The sequence below is a fragment of the Callorhinus ursinus genome, unplaced genomic scaffold (assembly GCF_003265705.2).
Source record: "Callorhinus ursinus isolate GAN/ISIS: 27379988/994484 unplaced genomic scaffold, GSC_fseal_2.0 scaffold86, whole genome shotgun sequence".
Lineage (NCBI taxonomy): Eukaryota > Metazoa > Chordata > Mammalia > Carnivora > Otariidae > Callorhinus > Callorhinus ursinus.
This window is the reverse complement of record NW_027397148.1, coordinates 1322139-1346525: the sequence shown is the minus strand read 5'-3', so window position 1 is coordinate 1346525 and position 24387 is coordinate 1322139. Positions and strand designations below refer to the sequence as shown.

Genomic DNA, 24387 nt, shown 5'->3' with positions numbered 1-24387 from the left:
AGATGGTTGAGATGAGAAGAGGCTGAAGCACGTTTACGTAACAAGGGAAAGGAGCTACTTCAACCTCTCGGTTGAAGACAGGAGTAAGAGTGGTGATGACAGCCAATGAGGTCCCTGAGGAGGAATGAAGCATCGGGATACAAACCTAGGACAGGAGAGGGGAAGGTTATTTCCTGGGACTTCAGGAAAAGGTGAGTGCAGACAGAAATAAGTTTCCAGGTGGTAGAACATGAAGTTGAAGAGTTATTTCTGGATTTTTAAAATGTTTCTCTGCAGAACTGAAGGCAGATCACATTTTGCGAGTGGTGGGAGTGGGGGTGTGTTGAGAGCCGGTTTCCTTTGGGACAAGCCAGAGCAGAGGGGCAGTGGGAGTGACGAAGGGCACGGAGGACAGCGGGACACCGCAGGCCCAGCCAGTGGCCGAGCCGACCCAAGGCACACACATGAGCCCAAAGGTCACAGAAGATGAACGACTATCTGACGCTAGGTTTCACAGGGTAGGTAGAATTAAAGAGCCAGAGATTATCTTTCTAACATATTAGAACAGCAAGAAAGTCATTAAGTAATAAATAGGGTGGGGAAGGAAGTAATGTACTATAATAAATGAAAAAGTCAACAAACTAAAGATCCTGATGAAGTCAAAGAGCTGGGAAGACAGAAAGTAGCCCTCAAGGTAGCAGCATTTAAGATTTCAAGTTGAGAGTTGAAGAGATCCAGAACTGTAAGGCAGGGAGGGATCTTAAGGTGAAGCTGTTCCACTGGTCCGTACCCAGACTGGGGTGGAGACCCCACACTCTACCATGTAACAGAGCTGAGCAGAACTGAACACAGCCACAAATGAGTGCAAGTAACACTGGGGAGATCTGGATGGATCATATCCATGTCCATTTCCTGATTGCAATTATGCCAAGATGTTACCACTGGGGAAAACTAGGGGAAGGGTATGCTGGATCTCTGAGTGCTATTTCTCACAACCGCATAGATAGCTACAATTATCAAAATAAGAAGCTTGGGTTTTTGGTGTTTTTGTTTTTTGTTTTTTTTAAATTAGAGGCAACAAAGCAAGGTGTACAACTGGGACACACTGTCTTCAAAACTCTTGGTACAAAACACTAAAGATTAGTGTTCTAGCTCAATGATACTCAACAGAAATTTGGAGTGGGTGAAGGGGCACCTAAATGTTAGAACCACTGCCCATACCCCCATTCCCTGCACACACACCAACACCAGAATTGTTGCCATGGTGAGTCAGGTTTCATTGGAAGTCTCTCCTATCTTCAAGTGTCTATAAGTGAAGAACAGAAAACCACTCTCTGCAGGAGACTTATCTTTACAAACACTATTAATTGTTAAGGAAAACGTAAGAGAAACATAATATTTAATAAGTAATTTATAATAAACATGAAATATTTTAAGAGATTACTTCTCATTTGATTTGTCCAAAATCAGCCAATACACTTTTCATGGAAATGTACTTGGTCAACAGAAAGAATGTTCTGTTCTTTTAAGAAAGTATGGACCTTTCCCCCAGTAATTAGATTTTCAGTGGCATATTCATACCCTCCCCTAAGAAGGAATACAACATATATAAGGGTATACAATCATAGCCTTGAGTAGAGTGAGATTATTCAGCCTACACAGGAGGCCTCAGCACACCAGCACCATACCCTTGTCAACTAGAGGAAAGAACGATAAACAAGCAAGAACCAAAATGTGATACATTCAGATTTTTTTTAACATCCCTACTAACAAGCAGCCCTAAAGAAAATACCTATGCCCACTAAAATCAAATATGGGGTAATACTGTAGAATAGTAAGGCAGCTTAATTTAGTATTTCAACAAATGGTATCAATCAGAACAAAAAATAAAATCACCTCAGGATAAACACATTTTTAAAACAGTGGTATGACAACTATTCACAGAATTGTGTATATAAATGAGTGTGTACATCAGTATCCAAATGTTCAACCACAAGGGAACTGTTACATAAAAGAATAGCATATCCAAAGCCACTATTAAAGCCACTAAAGGATTTATGACAGGAAAATGCTTACAATGTATTGTGAGGTGGGAAAAGAGCTACAATTAATATGTGAAGGATTCTAATTTTATATTTAAAAGAATGTGTATAGGCATGCTGGGGGCTCAGTCAGTTAAGCATCCGACTCTTGGTTGACTCTTGGTTTCAGTACAGGTCATGATCTTAGGATCCAGAGATCAAGCCCCATGGTCAGGCTCGGTGCTCAGCATGGAGCTTGCCTGAGACTGTCTCCCTCTCCCTACACTCTCCCTGCTCGTATGCGCACTCATGCTTGCTCTCAAATAAATATTTAAAAAATAAAAATAAAAATAATGTGTGTATGTTTATTCAGAAAAAATACAAAAAGAATATAAACCCAAAGGTTTCTGTTTTTAAATCATAGGGTTTTTTCCTTTATACTTTTTTGTTTTAAAAATTTTCTACAGTGAGTACGTACTATTTTTATAATTTGGGGAAAAAAGCAAATTACACTGATAAATATTTTAATATTTAAAAGGTTGGAATAATAATGAAAATATACATATATGAATACACATTACACATAAATATGATTACAATTAATTTTAAAGAAAAAAATTATGCGTAAGAAAAATAGTAGGAAATACACCAAAATAACAGTGGCTGTGTTTGAAGGATGCAATAATTATGAGCAATTTTCCTTCCTTCTAGTATTCTGTGCCTTAAAATTTTTCTTTAAAGAACGTGTATTATGTTAATATGAAGAAAACCACTGTACTTATCAACCCTGATCCCAAACCTTCTTTTTCATTGTATTCTGCCTCCTAAAACAAACCAACAAACACACACATGCACACAAACCAAAAGTACTTACATGGGCTTACATCTCTGTATCTGTTTCGATTTCTGTTTTCTGGAAACTTGGCCACTCTATGAGGATAGTCATGGGACTCATTGCGAATTTCCTTAAAATAACAAAAATATATTTTAATATTCCTCTTAAGTTGTATATAGCAAAACAAATACTTTCCCAGCCAGTATAAAGTAACATTTATCAAGCACTGATGAAATGCCAAGTACAACACAAAGCTCACTGTCTACATTATCTCATTCAATTCTTACAACACCAATAGGAAAAACTATCATCCCTGTTTTATATGCGAGGGATGATAAGCTTTGAGAGGTTAAACAATCTGCCAAAGGTCATAATGCCAGTAAGTGGCAGACCTCAGGACTGAACAAGGTCCTTCAGGCACAAAGTCTCTGCTCTGGATGTATTTATATATTGCCATGCAATATTCAACACCTACAGGCAACATTAAACATTTTATGTAACACAAAACAAATGCAATGGAGGTATCTAAGGCTCACCACATCATACTCAGATCTCTCACAAAACTCTCAATAATATCTACCTCTCTTTTGGAGTTTCCCATACTGCTGTTACTTTGAGTCCAGAAATATCCTCAAATTTTATTTCTAGACCCATAACTGCTTAGCAACCACCACTGGGCCAGAAGCTCATCTTAGGACCCTTACAGTTTTCTGTGTTCCACTGGGGAAGAAATTCCAAGAGGATATGGCCACACTAAGCCTAGACCTGAATGTGTTTAATTGTACATATAATATTACTTAACATTTAAAAACTTATTATAATTAATGTGTGGGAATAGTTGACATTTTTTCATCTTTTCAGCTCATTACATTTGTTATCATATGCTTTCATGGAAAAGTATTTGAAACTGAAAGGTAATATTTCTGTCCAAATTAATATAGGAGGCTGCATAACTTTGATACTAAAACTGAATGAAACATATGAAAATAGAAAATTAGAGGTGGTCTCACTCTCTCTGGCACGCACTCTCTCACTAGCACACATTCTCTCTCAAATAAAAAATTTTTTAAAAATTACAAAATAAAAGAATACTACAACAGTTTTCTGTTAATAGCTTTTCTGTATCAAGCGTAGAGAAAACAAATTGGCAAGAATAAAAATTCTACTAACACTATGCAAATGATGGTATTCTCATACATTACTGCAGAATATAAACAGATACAATGTTTGAGAACAATTTAATAAGATCATAAATCTGACCTACCAATTTTATCCTCAAGGAATTTATATCATGTAGCCACACACCTGTGTGCAAGGATTTATGCACAAGGATGTTCACTGTACATAAGAGTGAAAAATTAGCAAGAATCTGAGTGAACTGGTGAGATAAATTATAAGGCACCAATGCAGTAAAATACATGGGAACAAGGAAAAAGGACAAGTACTACATACAGTGATATGAAAAAATTTCAAAGAAACAATGAAATGAACAATTTCACTGCACAGTGGGAAAAAAAAGTACAAAAGAATATGCACTCATGGTGGGGAGGGAACAACCCACTCAAACATAAATATGCCTAGAATACAGTGAATAATTCTAGAAGGAGATGAGAAATTAGTAACTTTTGTGGGGGGGGGGGAGGCTGAACATCTAGGGATGGGTACAGATTTATGTTAACTAAAAATTTGTTTTCATTATGAAATATTTCCAACAGAAAAATACAAATAATATCACACTCATGTTACCATCAGTTAGATTAAACACTTATTGCCACTTCTGAATATCCACTTCAAATCTTTTTTTAATTTATTTATTTTAGAGAGAGAGAGTGCATGCTCAAGTGAGGGAAGTGGGAGAGGGAGAGAGAGAATCTCAAGCAGACCCCACATTAAGCATGGAGCCTTCATGGGGCTCAATCCCAAGACCCTGAGATCATGACCTGAGCAGAAATCAAGAGTCAGATGCTCAACTGATTGAGCCACCCAAGTGCCCCCAAACCTCTTTTTTTAGGAAAGGAATAAAACACATCATTGCAGCATTATTTACAATAGCCAAGATGTGGAAACAACTTAAGTGTCTGTTTACATATGAAAGGATAAAGAAGATGTGACACACACACACACACTCTCTCTCTCTCTCTCTCTCACACATAATTAAAACAATGGAGCACTACTCAGCCATGAACAAGAATGAAACCTTGTCATTTATTACAGCATGGGTGGACCCTGAGGCATGCTAAATGAAATAAATCACAGGAGAACGACAAACACTGCATGATTCACACATATGTGAAATCCAAAACAATAAACAAATCAAAACTCATACATACAGAAAACAAACTAGTGGTTACCCATGGGGAAGGGGTTTCGGGAGTGGATGAAATGGGTGAAGGAGGCCAACTGCATGGTGATGGATGGTAACTAGTCTTGTGGTGGTGATCACTTTGTCTTGTATATAGGTATCAAATTATAAAGCTGTACAGATCAGATATAGCCAAAGGCTTTCCCTACCCTGCCCCCTCTCCTCCTTTCCAAAGTAATCTGTCCTTTTAACTCCTTTTTATTGGACACTTTTTGTGCTACTGGGATTTCAAACCATATATTCATATATTACGTTAAAATAAACTAGCTAAAATTCTAATAAATACTAGTGTAATATCAGTCCTAATGCTACATAGTTTTAAAATCACATTGAAAAGTTGTTGCAACCCACAGAATGGGAGAAAATAGTATCTGATAAGGGATTGCTATCCAGATTATATTTAAAAAGTCCAATAAAAACAATTTTTTTAATGGGCAAAGAGGGTCCTTCTATTACATTAACCCTGCTTCAATGCTTGTGTTATGCATATACACTTATTTTCCACACTTAAGTCCATCTCTCAGTTGCTGATTCCAATTTTTAGCCTACAGAAACACACTTATTTGTGTTCACTATAACAAGTCATTACTGATGTTGCAAAAAAAAAAAATAAGGTGGAGCAACAAGTATAGGGAAAGGGAAGAGATTTTAATTTCCCAAACACCATAAAACAGCCAAGTTCTTGGGATTAAGAAATATTCATAACAAATACATTCTATTTTCTCAATTAATTAAAAAAAAACCCACATAACTCTGTAAGAGTCCATTCTCTCAAATTTCTGATGTTTGTTCCTCTTTAAGTTTCTTTCATTTCAGTGCATTTAGGACCAGAACCCCCAATACCTTTTTTCCTTCACCATGCCAGACTAGAGTCAAACTCAACAAAGAACCCCCAATACTTTAAAAAGCAGCTCCAGAGATACATACTAGTTGCCATCCTAATATCCATTCTTCCTTACTTAAAGTTTCTAATTATTACTTTCTAACTTACAGTTAACTCAACTAAAATCCTCTATTTCCCAGCCTCCGGTACAAGTAACAACAGTCATGGGACACAGTTCCAGCCAATGAGAATAAGCAGAAATCACTGGACTGGGTTTCAGGAAAGCTTTTATCAAAAGAGCTGGCTCTGCTGATCTCTGTCCTTCTCACTTCTGCCTGCCGGGTACAAGTTTTGATGTTGGGGGTGAGGGATGGGAATGGGGAGGAGATATCCCGTGCCAACAAGGTAAAAAGCACATTCTAAGGAAGGCTAAGCAGAAATAGAGGAAACCGGGTCACTGAGGACATCAGGGAGCCATAGTAACAACTCTGGACTCCTACCTCCCGAACTGTCACTGCAGAAGAAAAATCTGCCTCTATTTGTTAAGTCAGCTACTGCCTGATTTTCTTCCTCATGCAGCTAAATGCAGATCTCAAATACACACAGTATGGCCAAATCTCAACAATAACTAGGTCTGACACTGAATGAGTCATTTTCAAGAATACCCAATACACAAAAATAAATAATTTTATAAGCATTTTGTATAAACAATAAAACACATGGTGTTTCTCAAAATGGGAAGATACGTGTTGAGCTATTTACTAGGTCTGTATTACATTTGGCAGAATCAGCCTCTATTGACATTTGATGCTAAAACATTCCTCTCCTAGAGCAGAGAGAACCCAGAAACAGTAGCCCTGAAGACTACAAGAATGTTTCCTGCCAGCAGCAAAACCTGCAAATCCAAGGTTTCTCAAACTCAGCGCTACTGACATTCTTTGTTGGCTGGATAATTCTTTGGTTTTTTTGGGGGGGGGGGTTGTGGATAATTCTTTGTTGTGGGGACCGTCTTGTGCCCTGTAGCATGTTTAGCAGCAGCAATGCTGGCCTCTGTGCAATAATGTTGTACCATTCCTTCTCCCAGCTGTGACAAACCTCTTCACACATTGCCAAATTTCCACGGACAGCAAACTCCACCTCAAATCTACCTCACCAATATCCAGTTGAGAACCACTGTTCTGGGCGCCTGGGTGGCTCAGCTGTTAAGCAACTGCCTTTGGCTCAGGTCATGATCCCGGGGTCCTGGGATCAAGCCCCGGGGCGGGGGGGGGGTCCCTGCTCAGCAGGGAGCCTGCTTCTCCCTCTGCCTCTTTCTCTCATGAATATAAATAAATAAAATCTTAAAAAAAAAAAGAAAACCACTATTCTTTTTTTTTTTTTAAAGATTTATTTGACAGAGAGAGAACATAAGTAGGCAGAGTGGCAGACAGAGGGAGAAGGAGAAGCAGGCTCTCCTCTGAACAGGGAGCCAGCCATGGGGCTCGATCCCAGGACCCCAGGATCATGACCCGAGCCAAAGGCAGCCACTTAACCGACTGAGCCACCCAGGCGCCCCAGAAAACCACTATTCTTATCCAATACCAACTCTTACCTAATTAAAGCTAAATCTAAATGGAAAGGATCGTGTTTAATGAAAAATTTTAAAAATCCAATTTATTTTTATTTTTGCTCAAAAAAAAGCTAGGACTAATTGGCTCACTAGTTACTTCTCTTGTAGGGGCAATAACCCAAAATGTGGGTAACTCATGTACAAAGATCTCTTTCATGGAGTTATTTATAATGTTGAAAGCTAGAAATAACCTGAATGTCCAATGACAGAGGAAAGACCGGTTGAAAAAAACAGTGGTACATCCAATCAAGTGAATATCATGTAGCTGTTTAAAAGCCAGGCACTCATACCATCTCAGCAGTAGCATAAACTCATACAGTCTCCTCGAATGATAATACATGATATAAACAAAGGAATAACAAAAATCAATAAATGGAACTGAGCCACTATTTGCTATTTGGGAGAAAAATTCATTTAACTCCTCAGCATATCTGTAATTTACATACACATGTAGTTGACTATATTAAGATTACCCATGTCCTTTTGCAAAGCCTAATTTCTGGAACATAAAATAATCCACTTCAACCAATGGCCTTATAACTTACATCCAGGCAGAAGATTCTAACTTTAAATTCTGAACATATTTACTTTCAACACAGCTACTTTCTCTTTTTATTTCATCTAATATTTTTATACACATAACATTTAATCTCTTGAAATTTATTTTGGACATATGGTTTGAGTAAGGAGCTAAACTGACTCTACTATAGAATTTAATTTGCAGATGATCAAATAATGTTAGGCTGATCTACAAGAATACTACACTTTCTCGCTAAACATCCAGCTACTCTTCACTTCATAAACAGCCCTGCCTATTCTTGACATATACCCTTGAATGCCATTCACAGCAATGAAGAGCAACTATGGCTCTTATTTTTTTATTTTTTTAGAACAGTTGACACACAATGTTACATTAGTTTCAGATGTACAGCTTAGAGACTTGACAAGTATACATCATGCTATGTTCACCATAAGCATAACTACCATCTGTCCCTTTACATTTTGCTATTACAATATCACTGACTATATTACTATGGCTCTTATTTTGACAGAAATTGAACGTCAAGCTTTTACAAGCCCCACATGAAACCATTCAGCTCAATAAAAAGTTTGTTTTCTTGGATAGAAGACAGTAACATGTTTTGGACAAAAAGGGAAAAAAACAGTTTTAAAAAACTATTCATGTTGACCCTGCAAGCTCCCCCGCCGTTCCCCGCCCCCCACTCCTGGGTGGGACATGTGTGACATTCTTCCAGGAATCTCCCAACTATCTTAATGTTAATCCCTTGCTAGAGGGGAAAACCACCTTAACTTGACAATGGCAAGGCCTCCAGTATCTTGTAGGTCCTCTTTAGCATATGAAATTTCTTTTGAAACCTCCCTTTTTCCTTACCTCCCGCAATCCCACAGTATATAATCAGCCACCCCCCACAACCCCAGTGTTGCAGCTCTTTCTGCCCCTGGGTCCTGGTCCCGTGCTTTTGATTAAACCACCATTTTGCACCCCCCCAAACAACAACAACAAACCGTATTCATTTTGTAAGATTAATAAGAAATTCTTAAATGTAAGGCCAAGCAGCGTCTGATATTTGTATCTACTTATTTCTTCTAGAGAAACTATAAAATAAACCTATTAATCTCAGGTCTAAATTACAAACTCTTTGGGGAAAAAATTCATTACAGTGCCTATAGTTACTAGAAGTGAAATAAAAAATTTTCTGCTTCAAAATGTCTTTATGAATGATTTGTTACATATTTTAAAATGTAAATATTTAGTTTCAAATGGATGTGCCCATAAAAATGTTAGTCTCCTAAATGGACTGAAAATTTCCTTTACAATTTTATTAACCCTAAAAGGCTAAGATTTCATTCATCTTGCTTTATCTGGTATACTTTTTCTAAAAGTAAAATTTCAAAAAACTAGTTAACAAATTGTTTTAAAAGATTTTATTTATTTATTTGAGAGAGAGACAGAGAACACACGATCGGACCTAGGGGCAGAGGGAAGAGGGAGAGACTCTTAAGCAGGCTCCATGCAGGGCTTGATCTCACAACCCTGAGATCATGACCTGAGACGAAATCAAGTGTCAGACATTTAACTGACTGAGCCACCCAGGTGCCCCAAACCCAACACAATTCTTTTAAGATTTTTATTTATTTATTTGAGAGAGAGAGAGAGAGATAGCAAGAGCAGGAACACAAGCAGGGGGAGTGGGAGAGGGAAAAGCAGGCTTCCTGAGGAGCAGGGAGCCCAATGTGGGGCTCAATCCCAGCACCCTGGGATCATGACCTGCACTGAAGGCAGACGCTTAACGACTGAGCCACCCAGGCACCCACCCCCCCCAACACATTTCTTAAGTTCATTCTTAAGTATTTAAAAAAATTTTGGGGGCGCCTGGGTGGCTCAGTTGGTTGGGCGACTGCCTTCGGCTCGGGTCATGATCCTGGAGTCCCGGGATCGAGTCCCGCATTGGGCTCCCTGCTCGGGGAGTCTGCTTCTCCCTCTGACCCTCTTCCCTCTCGTGCTCTCTGTCTCTCATTCTCTCTCTCAAATAAATAAATAAAAATCTTTTAAAAAATAAAATAAAAATAAATAAATAAATTTTGTTATTTTAGCTGATCTCAACATGACCACACTTTTTTTCTCCTTTAATCAACAAGGATGAATTACATAGTATTACACTCCCTCATACTGACCATCTTTATAGTCCCAGAATAAATTCGGGAATGGTGTTCTATATCTTTAGATAATATCTAATAATATCATTAGAATTTTAGGACTATAATCATAGGTAAAATTAAACTGCCTATTAGGAAGGAGAAGGGAAGATGTTAAACTCATTTATTTTTACCTTTCCTTTTATTCAGTCTGTCCTTCTAAAGTTTTATTTCATTTTTTTTTTTTTGTTTTTCTAGCTTGAAATGAAATGCTTAGCCTATTAATACCCTTTTCTTCCCTTCTTGTTTTAAAGACTGGTCAAATCCTGTTAAGTTTTAGAAGAGCATCATCTCATTATTTTCTAGAGTCTCTAAAGGCATATTGATTTCTTCTTTTACCCAAAAATAATTCATAATGCCTGTTTTCTATATGTTATGCTTCCTTATTTCCTGTTCCCCTTGTTTATTAATCAAGTTTTCTTTGTTCCTCTTTCCCTCTAATAATTTAAAGTAAAAGTACCATTCCTATTCTGCTGGGGATTAGTCTTAAAATTTTGTAAAAGCATTTGAACTTGTGTCTTTCTACTAATGTGAAAGCATCTATCAAATGCCTACTGGTAGGACTGTCTGGGTGGCTCAGTCAGTTAAGCATCTGCCTTTAGCTCGGATCATGATCCCAGAGTCCTGCATCGGGCTCTCTGCTCAGCGGGGAGTCGGCTTCTCCCTCTCCCTCTATGCTCTCAAATAAATAAAATCTTAAAACAAACAAACAAAAAAACCTACTGGTAAAATCTATGGTACAATTATCATAGGTTTCACTTCCCTCTTCCTACAGCCCAATCCCCCATATTTTCTTGAAATAATCCAGAACTTTGGATCCACATTTTTTACATTTCCAATTATTTCAAAATTAATTTCTTATCATTTGCACTAAGGCTTATAACAATAATTATAACTATTTAGCTTAACTCTAGATTTTACTTGGCTTCAACTGCCCAAACCTACATTCTATACCTATTTCATTTCTCTCAGCTCTTGGGTGACATTTCTCCCTTATCTTCTGGCATACAGTGTCCAGAGTGCATAACTCTCATGCAAATCTGACTGGTTCTTCTCTAAACATAACTTGTTTTACTACCTTACAGGGTTTTTTCTTTTATCATGAATACTTAGAAAATTCATCATGACACACCTAGGTTTTTAAGCTTTTTTAAATATATTCTTGGTGAAGACTTTGTGGTCCCCTTTAATCTTGAAATTCAAGGCTTTCTTCAGCTCAGAGACACTTCCACTATTTCTTTGGTCACTGCTTCATCTAAGGGTCCTCTGTTCTCTCAGAACCACCTAACACAGAGATTTGAGACCTTTACGTGTTTTAAATGTTCTCTCATAATTTTCACTTTAAATATCTTTTTCCTGAATTCGGAGATTTTTCTCACGCTAACCTGGTATCCTGCATGATCCATTTTTCTAGCGAGTCTTAAATTTTAACAATTATGTTTTATAAGTTTTAAGAGCTCTTTCCTGTTCTTGGTTTATTTTTATAACCTGCTCTTGTTTTGGGAATCTGAATTCCGGTTTTCTCTATTTCTTATACTATTTCACATGCTCTAAATGATCCAATAGTCTTTCTTGAGGTGAATTTTCCGTATGTCTAACATTTGTTCCTCTTCACAGAAAGTGCAGGCATCAACTCTTACCCAAGCTTTTGTGGATGCTCACACTATTTAATATCAAAATCCCCTAAGTCTTGGAATTGGAGGAAGCTGGTCAAAAGATACAAACTTCCAGTTACAAGATAAATAAGTACTATGGAGGTAATGTACAACATGATGACTACAGCTTAACACCACTGTGTGATACAGAGAAAAGTTATTGAGATTAAATCCTAAAAGTTCTCATCACAAGGAGAAAATTGTTTTCCTTCAGGTCTTTTCTTTTTATTCTATTATATGAGAAGATGGATGTTAGCAGAACCTATCTGGTAATCATTTTATAGTACATATAAATCAAACCATCATGCTGTATGCCTTAAATGTATACAGTGATGTATATCAATCATTTCTCAATAAAACTGAAAAAAAAAATCTAAGTCTCAAATATATGAGTAAGACCTTTCTCTGGTGCCAAATAATAATGTAGATTTTTTTTTTCTTATCATTGCATTTTGGTCATTTCAATGATAAGAACAACAAAAAAGCCTCTATTGCATGGGATTAAGGACCTGAAAAATTATACCCATTTCTCATGATCTATCACTATTCTTGTTGTCAATGTTTACTGCTATTTGTACAACTGTATCTAACAACCTTCTCTTTTTCGTACTCAGAGCTCAAAATTTTCCTTGGGACTATCATAAGTACCATACGAAAAATATGCTCACATTTAAAATAAACACAGATGGGCACCTTCGTGGCTCAGTTGGTTAAGGATCTACCTTTGGCTCAAGTCATGATCCCAGGGACCTGGGATGGAGCCCCACATCGGGCTCCCTACTCAGCAGGGAGCCTGCTTCTCCCTCTCCTGCTCCCCCTGCTTGTGCACTCTATCAAATAAATACATAAAATCTCAAATAAATACACATACACACACACACACACACACACACACACACACACACACACACATTCAAAATAAACATGGAAAGTGGATTTACTTTCACCTGGGGGAGTAAAGAGCACAGTGCATTAACAGACCTAAAAGATGACCAAGAGGGGCACCCTGCTGGCTCAGTTGGTCGAGCATGCGACTCTTGATCTCAGGGTTGTAAGTTCGAGTCCCACACTGGGTGTAGAGGTTACTTACAATAAAGTAAAATCTTTAAAAAAAAAAAAAAAAGAATGACCAGGAGTATACCAGGTATACAAGTAGAGAATAACAGGGCTAAGCAGACAAAACAGCTTGTGCAGTCATTAAGATGTGAAAGTACAGGGCGCCTGGGTGGCTCAGTTGGTTAAGCGACTGCCTTCGGCTCAGGTCATGATCCTGGAGTCCAGGGATCGAGTCCCACATCGGGCTCCCTGCTCAGCAGGGAGTCTGCTTCTCCCTCTGACCCTCTTCTCTCTCATTCTCTCTCTCTCAAATAAATAAATAAAATCTTTAAAAAAAAAAAAAGATGTGAAAGTACATAAAAATAAGCAAATGAAAAAAATAAAATAAACAAATGAAAGAACGAATAACTGATGTCTTGCAAGAAGTATAAGGAGCACAAAACTTGTGGTGCACAAGAGATGAAAATGCAAGAAATGAGGATGAACAGGTGTAGAGAGATGAGATTATACAGGCATTTGTTCATGCTTCATTCACTCAATACACATATAGGAATTCTGCAAATTATAAAGATGGTACTCTAAATGGCGGGAAGAAAGAGGAAAGAGGGATGGGATACTCAGCAAACAGTATGATAAAAGCAGGCAGTTATTTAGAAAAAAAAAACTGGTCAGGAACAAGACAAGGATTCCCAATTTCACCACTTCTTTTTTTTCAAGATTTTATTTATTTATTTTAAAGATTTTATTTTTAAGTAATCTCTACACCTAACCTGGGGCTCAAACTCACAACCCCAAGAACAAAAATTGCACGCTCTACCAAATGAGCCAGCCAGGCACCCCACACTTTCACCACTTCTATTCAACATAGTACTGAAATTTTAGCCAGAGCAACTGGGGGCTATAATAAATCAATAGGCATTCAAATTGGAAAGGAAGTTGTTAAACTATCTTTATTCACAAATGACATGACCTTGTATGTAGAAAATCCTAAAGAACCCACCCACACAAAACCCGTTAGAGCTAATAAATTCAGCAAAGTTGCAAAACACAAAATCAACACACAAAAATCGGTATTTCTATACACTAGCAAAGAATCCAAAGGAGGGAATTAAGAAAACAATTCCATTCACAATAGAATCAAAAAGAATACTTCAGAATAAACAACCAAAAAGGTGAAAGCTTTGTACACTGGAAACTACAAAACACAGCTGAAATTAAAGACAACCTAAATAAATACAAAGAAATCCTGTATTCATGAATTGGAAGATTTAAATACTAAGAATACAAAACTACCTGAAGTGATACACTGATTCAATGGGATCTCTATCAAAATTCCGTGACAATTTTTGCAGAAATAGAAAACCTCATCCCAATATTTATATGGAATTTCACAGAACCCTGAATAGCTGAAACAATCTTGAAAAAGAGTAACAAAGTTTGGAGGACTCACACTTCCTGATTACAAAACTTACTGCAAAGCTACAGTAATTATATCAGTGTGGTGTGGTATAGCATAAAAACAGTCACAGAAACTAATGGAATAGAACACAAAGTTCAGAAATAAACTCTCAGATCTATGGTCATTAGATTTCAATAAGCAAGCAAATTCATTCAATGAATGAAGTGCTGGGAAAACTGGATATCCACATGCAAAAAAATGAAGCTGACTTTTACCATACAAAAATTAACTAAAACGGATCAAAGACCAAATATAAGAACGAAAACTATAAAACTCTTAGAAGAAAGCACAGGGGCTGAAAATCATCATGATCTTGGATTTGGTAACGGTTTCTTAAATTATGATACCGAAAGCACAGGTGACAAAAAAAAAATACACTGGACTTCATAAAAATGAAAAACTTTTGTTCATCAGATGACAATATACAGTTAAAAGGAAACACACAGATTGGGAAAAAATATTTGCATATCATATATCTGACAAGGGATTAATAACCACAATATACAAAGAATTCCTACAGTTCAACAACAAAAGGACAAACAACGTAAAAATATGCACTTATTAGAATGGCCAAAATCTGGAACACTGATAACACCAAATGCTGACAAGGGTAATAAAGCACAATAACTCTCATTCATTGTTGGTGAGAATACAAAATGGTACAGCCACTTTGGAAAACAGTTGGGCGGTTTCTTACAAAACTAAACATACTCTTACCATATGATCCAGGACACATAGCAGCTTTATGCAGAACTGCCAAAACCAGGAAGCAACAAAGATGTCCTTCAGTAGATGAATGGATAAACAAACTATGTTACATCCAGACAATGGAATATTATTCAGTGTTCAAAAGAAATGAACTATCAAGCCATGAAGACATGTAGGAACCTTAAATGCATATTACTAAGTAAAAGACCCAATCTGAAAAGGCTACTTACTATATGATTCCAACTATAAGACATTTTGGAAAAGGTGAAACTATGTAGACAGTAAAAAGATCAATATGGTTGCTGGGGTTGGGAAAGGGGGTAGGGATGAATAGGGAGAACACTGGATTTTTATATATGATGCCATAATGATGGATACATGTACATTTGTCCACACCCTCAGAATGTACACCACCAAAAATGAAACCCAAGGTAAACTATGGACTTCGGGTATTTACAATATATCAATGTAGGTTCATCAATTGTAACAAACATACCATTCTGGTGGGGGATTTTGATAATGTGGAAGGCTATGTATGTGTGAGGGAAGGAGACATATGAGAAATTTCTGCATCTCCCCCTCAATTTTGCTGTGAATCTAAAACTACTCTAAAAAAATGAAGTACTGGGCGCCTGGGTGGCTCAGTCGGTTCAGTGTCTGCCTTCAGCTCAGGTCATGATCTCAGGGTCCTGGGACTAAGTCCCAGATTGGGATCTCTGGTCAGCGGGGAATCTACTTCTCCCTCTCACTCTCCCTCTCTCTCTCCGATAAATAAAATCTTTTAAAAAAAAAAAAAAGTTAAAAAAGTCATCTTAGGAAAAAAAAATTGGCAAAGGACTTGAATAGACATTTCTCCCAAGATACACAATTTTAGTCAATAAACACAGGAAAAAGATACTCCACATCCTTAGTCATTACAGAAATGCAAATCTAAACCACTTCATACCTACTACCATGACTATAATTTTAAAAATGGAAAATAACAAGTGTTTGTGAGGATATGAAGAAATTAGAATCCTCAAACACTGCTAGTGGGAACATAAAACGTTGCAGGCACCATAGAAAACAGTTTAGCAGTTACTCAAAAAGCTAAACATAGAATTACCATATTAACCAGCAACTCCACTTCTAGGTCCAAATCCAAAAAAAATTAAAAAACAAGGACTCCAATGGCTATCTGCACAGCAATGTTCACAGCAGAATTATTCACAGTAGTCAAAAGGTGAAAACAACCTAAGTGTCCATTAACAGATGAATGGAGAAACAAAATGTGGTACATACATACAAAAAAATATTAGCCATAAAAAGGAGTGAAGTTGGTAACAGGCTACAATACACAGCTCAACCTTGACAGCATTATGCTAAGTGAAATAAGCCAGACACAAAGGGACAAACACTGTATGATTCCACTTGTAAGAGGTATCTAGAATAGGCAAATTCACAGATAGAAAGTAGAGCAGAAGTTACCAGGGGGAGGGGGAAATAAGGAGTTATTGCTTAATGGGTACAGAGTTTCTATTTGGGGTGCTGAAAGGGTTTTGGAAACAGTGGTAATGGTTGCACAACATTATAAATGGAATCAATGACATTGAATTGTACACTTAAAAATGGCTAAAATGGAACATTTTGTTATATATATTTTACCACAAAAAAAGTTAGTTGGATATCTACCTCATTCCTTTTATCAGAATAAAGTCCTGGTTTAACAATTAAACATAAAAAAAAAAAACCATGAAAGTGTGTAAGAAAACACTGAAGAAAATTTTTTGTAATCATAGAACAAAGTCTTTCTAAGCCATGGCACAAAAACCTAGAAAAGGCTGATAAATCTGATTTCACAAAAATTTTAATTTTCTACATGAAAAAACACCATAAACAAGGTCAAAAGGTAATTGACAGATTGAAAATATATTTGCAATACATGACAAAGGCTTAACTTCCTTAATGTGTAAAGAACTCCTATATATTGGGTGCCTGGGTGGCTCAGTCCTTAAGCATCCGCCTTCAGCTCAGGTCATGACCTCAGGGTCCTGGTATGGAGCCCCGCATCAGGCTCCCTGCTCCACGGGAAGCCTGCTTCTCCCTCACCCACTCCCCCTGCCTGTGTTCCCTCTCTCGCTGTGTCTCTCTCTGTCAAATTAATAAATAAAATCTTCAAAAAAAACCCCAAAACTCCTATATATCAAAGAGAAAGGAAATACAAATGGCTTTTTAAAAAAAGAGAAGCTGTTCAACTCCACTCATTACAACAAAATTGCAAATTGTAACTACACTAAGACTATTTTTCACTTCTCAGATAAAGATCAGAAAGTTGGACAGTGTAACTGGGTAGAGGTCAAAGAGTATAAGGAAATAAGCACTTTCTTATACCACTGACAGAAGTGTACACTGATACAACTTCTTTGGAAGGTTATTTATTGCAACACTATTTTTAATAGCCAAAGACTAGAAATAACCTACAGATCCATAGATGAATGGTTAAATAATGCATACTATTAAACTGTTAAAACGAACACAGCTAGATAGAAGGATTTCTGATAAAAGATTAAGTGAAAAAAGCAAGGTGTAGAACAGTGTGCTAATACTTGTTTCATTGGGGTGCAATAGACGGAGGGAGGGAGAAAGAAAAGCAGGCAATGATTAAAATATAAATCAATGCAGAAGCAGTTCTCACTGTCATGAAGTAACTGCAGTTTTCTAAGGTGACCCCAGCATACCAGCCCTTGACTAGGAACAGAGTGGTACATACTCTGGGAGCCATACAGCCTTAGTCTAATCCATCTAAAGAATTTCTGGAAGCACTATTAAGTACAGCTGATCCTTGAACAAAATGGCTATTTTCTCTTCCTTATGATTTTAATAACATTTTATTTTCTCTAGCTTACAAAAATACAGTATATAATACACATAACATATAAAATATGTGTTAATTGACTATGTCTTCAGTAAGGCTTCCAGTCAACAGTAGGCTATTAATAGCTAAGTTTTAGGGAGTCAAAAGTTACATGCAGATTTTTGTGCAGGGGGCTGACGCTCCTAACCCTGTATTGTTCAAGGGTCAACTAGAAACTACAAAGAGGAACTGACAGCTTTCAGAGTATAAAACTGTTCAAATACAGTGAAAGAATAAAATAATTCAATATGAGATTTTCTTCAAAGAAATGAAAGCAATTTGAAACAAAGTTACAAATGAGCAGTGACATAAACCAAATTAAACTGATATAACAAAGAGCATATTAAATCAGACATATTGGTTGCAAAAGGAATAAGAGTACATTAAAACAAACATGAAAATACCACACTTTCCACAGATTCAAGTGTCTAATCTGAAATCAGTTTCTTGACCAGGACTTCTTTCCCAGAGGTCATCAACCCCAACAGTTTGAAATCACATACTAAATTTTAGAGGATTTTATGTATGCAGACATTCCTCTTGTTCAGAGGTTTCATTTTAAAGGTGTTTAAAGATGTTTAAGATCTTTAAAGATTTATTTGTTTGTTTGTTTGACAGAGAGGGAGAGAGGGGAAGAGAGCGAGGGTCAGGCAGAGGGAGAGGGAGAAACAGACTCCCTGCTGAGCAGGGAGCCCACCATGTGGCTCGATCCCAGGACCCTGGGATCATGACCTGAGCCAAAGGCTGATGCTTAACCGACTGAGCCACCCAGGTGCCCCGATTTTAAGATCTTTAAAAGCAAGGACTTCACTGTTAAGCCAAAACAACTGCCTGAACATTACTACTACTATACCATAAACAGAACATTAAATTAGAACTACATTAAATACATTTAAAATAGCACTACATTCATTTTTAACAGCTATTTCAGACAATAGCCAGGCAAGCTAGAACATCCTTAATTAGTATTCTACTCAGAACAGTAGAGTCAGAATTTATATTCTTTAAAATTATCCTGCTGAGCCATATTTCTTCCTCAGTTATCAGCCACTATGTTTTATTTACGTGCTAGACTGACATAGTTCATAGCTAAAAGCACGTTACCCAAAATAATGGGGAGTAGTAGAAAAGTTCTAATATGCCAGTTGGTTTAAACAAGCCCCAACAGGGGCTCCTGGGCGGCTCAGCTGGTTGAGGGTCTAGCTCTTGACTTCAGCTCAGGTCTTGAACTCTGGGCTCTGGGATCAAGCCCCACATCGGGCTCTGCGCTCAGCAAGGAGTCGGCTTCTTTCACTCTCCCTCTGCTCCTCCCCACTCATGCTATTTCATAAACAAACAAAAATAAATATAAACCTTTTAAATGAAAAAAAAAATAAACAAGCCCCAACAGCTTACCACCAAGAAACATCAACTTTAACAGAGCACTAAGTGATCAACAGGGAGAAGAATGACAGGAGAAGAGGAGACTGCAAGAGCTGTAACAGGTCTCCAGCTGGGAATAGGGATTATGTGCACAGTAGCAATCTGGGAGATTCCTTGAGTTCTTGGAGATTCTGGTTAAAATCAAGAAACTGAGGGGTGTCTGGGTGGCTCAGTTGGTTGAGCATCTGAATCTTGATCAGTTCATGCTCTCAGGGTTGTGAGATGGAGCCCCACATCAGGCTCCATGCTGGGTGTGGAGCCTGCTTAAGATTCTCTCTCCTGCTCCCCCTGCCCCTCCTCAAAAAAAAAGAAAGAAAAGAAAAGAAATTGAAAAACGCAAGCTAGAAAGGCAAGAGGACAAACGTGACTGTCTGGATTTCCACAACTGCAGGCAGGTATCAGTAACTACAGAACATACATCAGAGGCAAAACAGAGTTACAATTTCTAGTTATATATTCTCTATTGGGGCACCATTCCCAAGGCTGCTTTCCCTTAAAGCAGTGGTCCTCACCTATTGAGGAGTCAGATCCATATGAGAACAAAAGCTATGGAATCACCTAGAAACAAAATACCCAAATACACTCACACATACACACAATTTAGCATACAGTTTCAGGGGACTTGGAAACACTTTCCAGTCTAATCCATGGATCCCAGATACCGTTTTAAAGTCCTCCAATCCCAAAATGACCCCACCTATTATAACACATTGTGTTCTCTCCTTGCTATGAAAAATTTAAATGATTCTCTCCGTGTCATTAATCTCAAGTAAATCTTAAGGAGAAAGCAATGTAAGTAGTCACGTTGGCAAATTGGGATAACACGGAAATGAGAATCATAAGGACTAAATTTGGGTCCCATCTGTGTCACTGTTGGATATGGTGGTAACCTTACATTAAGTCCCAACCTCATGTCAGACAGGCATCGCCTCAGGTGTGAATGAGGGGGTTGGAATAAACCAAGGTGCTGACATGTTATTTATTTATTTTTAAGATTTTCATCTCTACACCCAAGGTGGGGCTTGAACTCACAACCCTGAGATCAATAGTCACATGCTCCCCCCCAGCCAGCCAGGCACCCCAAGGTGCTGACATTTTAAAAGGGGAGCAGTAGGCTTTTGTTTAGTGAATGTCTCAGAACTACAGGCAAATGGTAGGGAAACAAAGAAAAACAAAGCACCCCTCAAAGAGGTAAACACACAAGTAGACAGTTATAAAACGATGTGATTCATAGTCTAATAAAAGAATATAGAGGGTTCAGGAATCACATAACTTTGCCTAAGAAGATCAGAGGCTAGTCTTGAAGAGGTTTCCTAGGTAGATAAGGAAGGCATAGAACACATCCAACCTATGTAAAGTATATCCAAAGTGTGAGAAAGCAGGCCATTTTTAAGGAAATTCAAGGAGTCTGTATAGCAAGAGCACATGCAACCATGTGAAACCCCAAACCCTAAGATTAAGCAATTGTAGGACAATGTGTAGTACACACTGCAAAGGAAGTTGTTTAGAGTAAGAAAGCTTTGGTTTATCCTATAGCTACCCACTATAAATACTAGAAAAATAGACTTTTGATACCCTACTTCTAAAACTTAGCTGACTCACAAATGGTCCTTACTCTGACAGTATTTGAACTACAAATTTCTAATAAAGAAAAATGACCAGTTAAGAGTTTCATGGTTCCTAAACTGATTAGTCAACCAAATTCTTTCTGAGCCACCATTTACTAGAAACATTATTTCATGGCGCTTTTTTGCCATTTCCCTACAGTTTTACTCCCTTCCCTGAAAGCTCACAAAACTTCATTCTTTCTCTGCCCTTCTCATACCCCAGCCTGATTCAGACAGCAATCAGCAGTGACTAAAGGAAAAAAAGCAATCATGAACATTTCTCAAAAAGCAGTTAACCTGAGACTACATTAATGTCATTAGTTTGTCAGTCAAACCAAATTAGAATTTTCCAGTAATCTCACTTCTGCCAGTTGTACCCTTTCAAGGCCAGTTCTTCCATCTGTGTGCTCTTGCTGCCATCAGCACCTGCTTTTCGAGGTTTCTGGCACCAACAGTAATCCCTGCTACTTCTTCAACTTCCAACCTCTCTCTTTAAGCTAATTCTCCCTTCCTCCCCTGTGAAAACATATCAAGTCACCCTTCTCTGGTAAGAAGTCATTATTCAACAAATAATGACCCACTAAGTGCCTGACACTGCACAAGGCACTGGAACTGCCTGAATGAAGTTGATGAGACAGTGCCGAAGATTCATAGTCTGTTCTCCTCCGACCCCATAATTTATTCCCAAGAAACCTCCTATTATCAAAAGCTATGTTATAAAAGCAACTGTTCAAAACTGGATAAAATGCGTAAGAGGCCAAAGAGTTTCAGACTCAAAATAATCAATTCATTTTTCCTTTCCTGCAAGAATTTCAGTAAGGTATAAAGTAAAAGTTCTCACACCACTAAGCAAGTCCAACTTTTAGTTATATCTAGTTTTTGCCCAAGAGCAAAGCCTTTCTTTTCCTAATCCAGTTAACACTGCCACAAACAAAAAAAAATTAACACAAATATCACCCAATCTCGTGATGAAGCAGAGAGCCCACTTAAGCACTTTTCCCCTACTCAAGTAATAGCGGTTTAGCTTAATGCAAATTTGCGTTCCCTAAATAATCTGCTGCGCATTACATCCACCACAATGCTATGAAAGGGGAAGTCGTGGAACGCTATGGAGTATGTAACAGGGGATCATATCCTGCAGGGGAGGGACAGGAAGGCCCTCCACCAAGGAAGTGAGACTTCTGGGATGAGTAGGAGGTACTTAATGGGGAAAATAGGGGGAGAAGTTGTGCTAAGGCAGAGAGCTACAATTATAAAGACCCTCAGGGAAGAATGGACACATACAATTCAAGGAACAGAACCAGTGGAAAGAGGGAAGAAAGGGATATGGGGAGGCAGACCATGTGGTCTTGTGAGCCACATAAGAATCTGAATTTTACATTATGATCAGTGAAAAAACCACTGAAGGTTTTCAGTAAATAGGGACGTAACTGCTTCATTTTAGCTACCTTCCCCACTCCATCGGTCAAGTTGGCCTTCTTAAAAGAATGGTCTACACTTATCTGGTTGTACTTCTTCCCACCTTCTCTTCTCAATGCCAGCATCTGACTTCTGTACTCCACTGAAATTGTTCTCTTTAAAGGTATCTGGGAGCACCTGGGTGGCTCAAGTGGGTTAGGCATCAGCTCTTGATTTTGGCTCAGGTCAAGATCTCAGGGTTGTGAGATCAAGCCTCACAATGGGCTTCATGCTGGGCATGGAGCCTGCTTAAGATTTTTTCTCTCTCTCTCCCCCCTCCCTCTGCCCTCCTCCCTCCCTCCCTCTCTTTCTCCCCCTCTCTAAAAACAAAAAAACCCAAACCAAAAAACCCCACAAAAAACAAAAAATAAATAAAAAATAAAGGTATCTGCTGATCATCCACTTAAGTCAATGGGCCCTTTCAGTTTTGAGTTTATTTGTCCCATCTACTGCATGTGGCCTCTGGACCATCAATTCCCTTCACACCCACAATCGATTTTCTCCCTACTTTCATGGTTATTCCTCCCCAGTCTTTTTTGCAAGCTCCTTTCTTTACCTACGCCCTTAATTGTTGGCCTTCATCATTTCCAAACCCTCCGTATTTTCCCTAGATGATCTCACTCACATTTAGGACCTCAAACACCACCTATGCGCTCATGATTTCCAAAGTTCTATTTACAGCTCAAACCTCCCCTGAAATCCGTATTTATATATTAAACTATTTCCATTTTGAGGCCTTACAGGCATCCCAAACTGAACTGAACCAAACACATCTTATCCCCTTACCACTTCAAATCTTTATCTCCCCTTCATTCCTCCTGCCACTGCCTTAGTTCAGGTCGAGACTTCTCTTCAGGTTTATTCCAACAGACTACTTCCCTGTACTACCTGCCCACGGATAGCCCCATCAATCACACTAAAACGATCTTACTAAAAAGTAAATATAGTAAAGGGATGCCTGGGTGGCTCAGTTGGTTAAGCATCTGCCTTTGGCTCAGGTCCTGATACCAGGGTCCTGGTACTGAGTCCCACACTGGACTCCATGCTCAGCAGGGAGCGTGCTTCTCCCTCTGCCTCACACTCCCCCTGCTTGTACGCTCGCTCACCCTCTGACAAAAAATAAGTAAAACCTTTAAATAATAATAATAAAATAAAGTTAAAAATTTTGGGGGGCGCCTGGGTGGCTTAGTCATTAAGTGTCTGCCTTTGGCTCAGGTCATGGTCCCAGGGTCCTGGGATCGAGCCCCACATCGGGCTCACTGCTCAGCAGGAAGCCTGCTTCTCCCTCTCCCACGCCCCCTGCTTGTGTTCCCTCTCTCGCTGTGTCTCTCTCTGTCAAATACATATATAAAATCTTAAAAAAATAATAAAAAAACTTTTAAAAGTAAATACAGTATGACCATGGTTACTTCCAGGCTTAAAATTCCTCCAGGAGTCCTATCAACTAGCTCAAATTCCATAGTCTGATCTACAGGCACCTAATAGGCTCTGTCTTACTCTCCAGCCTTATCCCTCCAGCACCTCAACTTTATTCCATACTCCTCATGAGGCTAATTTGTTGGTAGTCCTCTTGGTGTTCTATGCTCTGTGCCTCTGCACATATTCCTTCCTTCTCTGGAACACTAATTCTTTCCCCCTCCCTTATTCTCTTCATCAAGGCAATTTGTCATTTAAGACTTAGGTAAGGCCATACCTCCTGCACCACCAGAACTCCCAGGTGCACCCCTTTGGGTGATTAGACAACACCCTGTGCTTAAAACTAGCTTTTGCGTTTCTTACTTA

General features: G+C 38.2%; 1 protein-coding gene across 9 annotated transcripts in view; it reads right to left on the bottom strand.

The window, feature by feature from the left end:
• PTPN2 (protein tyrosine phosphatase non-receptor type 2) overlaps positions 1–24387 on the bottom strand; it is a 95616-nt gene that overhangs the window by 68814 nt on the left and 2415 nt on the right. For 4 of the 9 annotated variants that reach the window (XM_025865148.2, XM_025865150.2, XM_073888020.1 and 1 more), the window contains exon 2: positions 2875–2965. In XM_025865148.2, the coding sequence (XP_025720933.1) occupies positions 2875–2965 (91 nt within the window). Of the gene's footprint in view, positions 1–2874; positions 2966–15234; positions 15301–16330; positions 16355–24387 lie in introns of those variants that run through there. The other 5 variants (XM_025865149.2, XM_073888016.1, XM_073888019.1 and 2 more) reach the window with 5 other exon arrangements.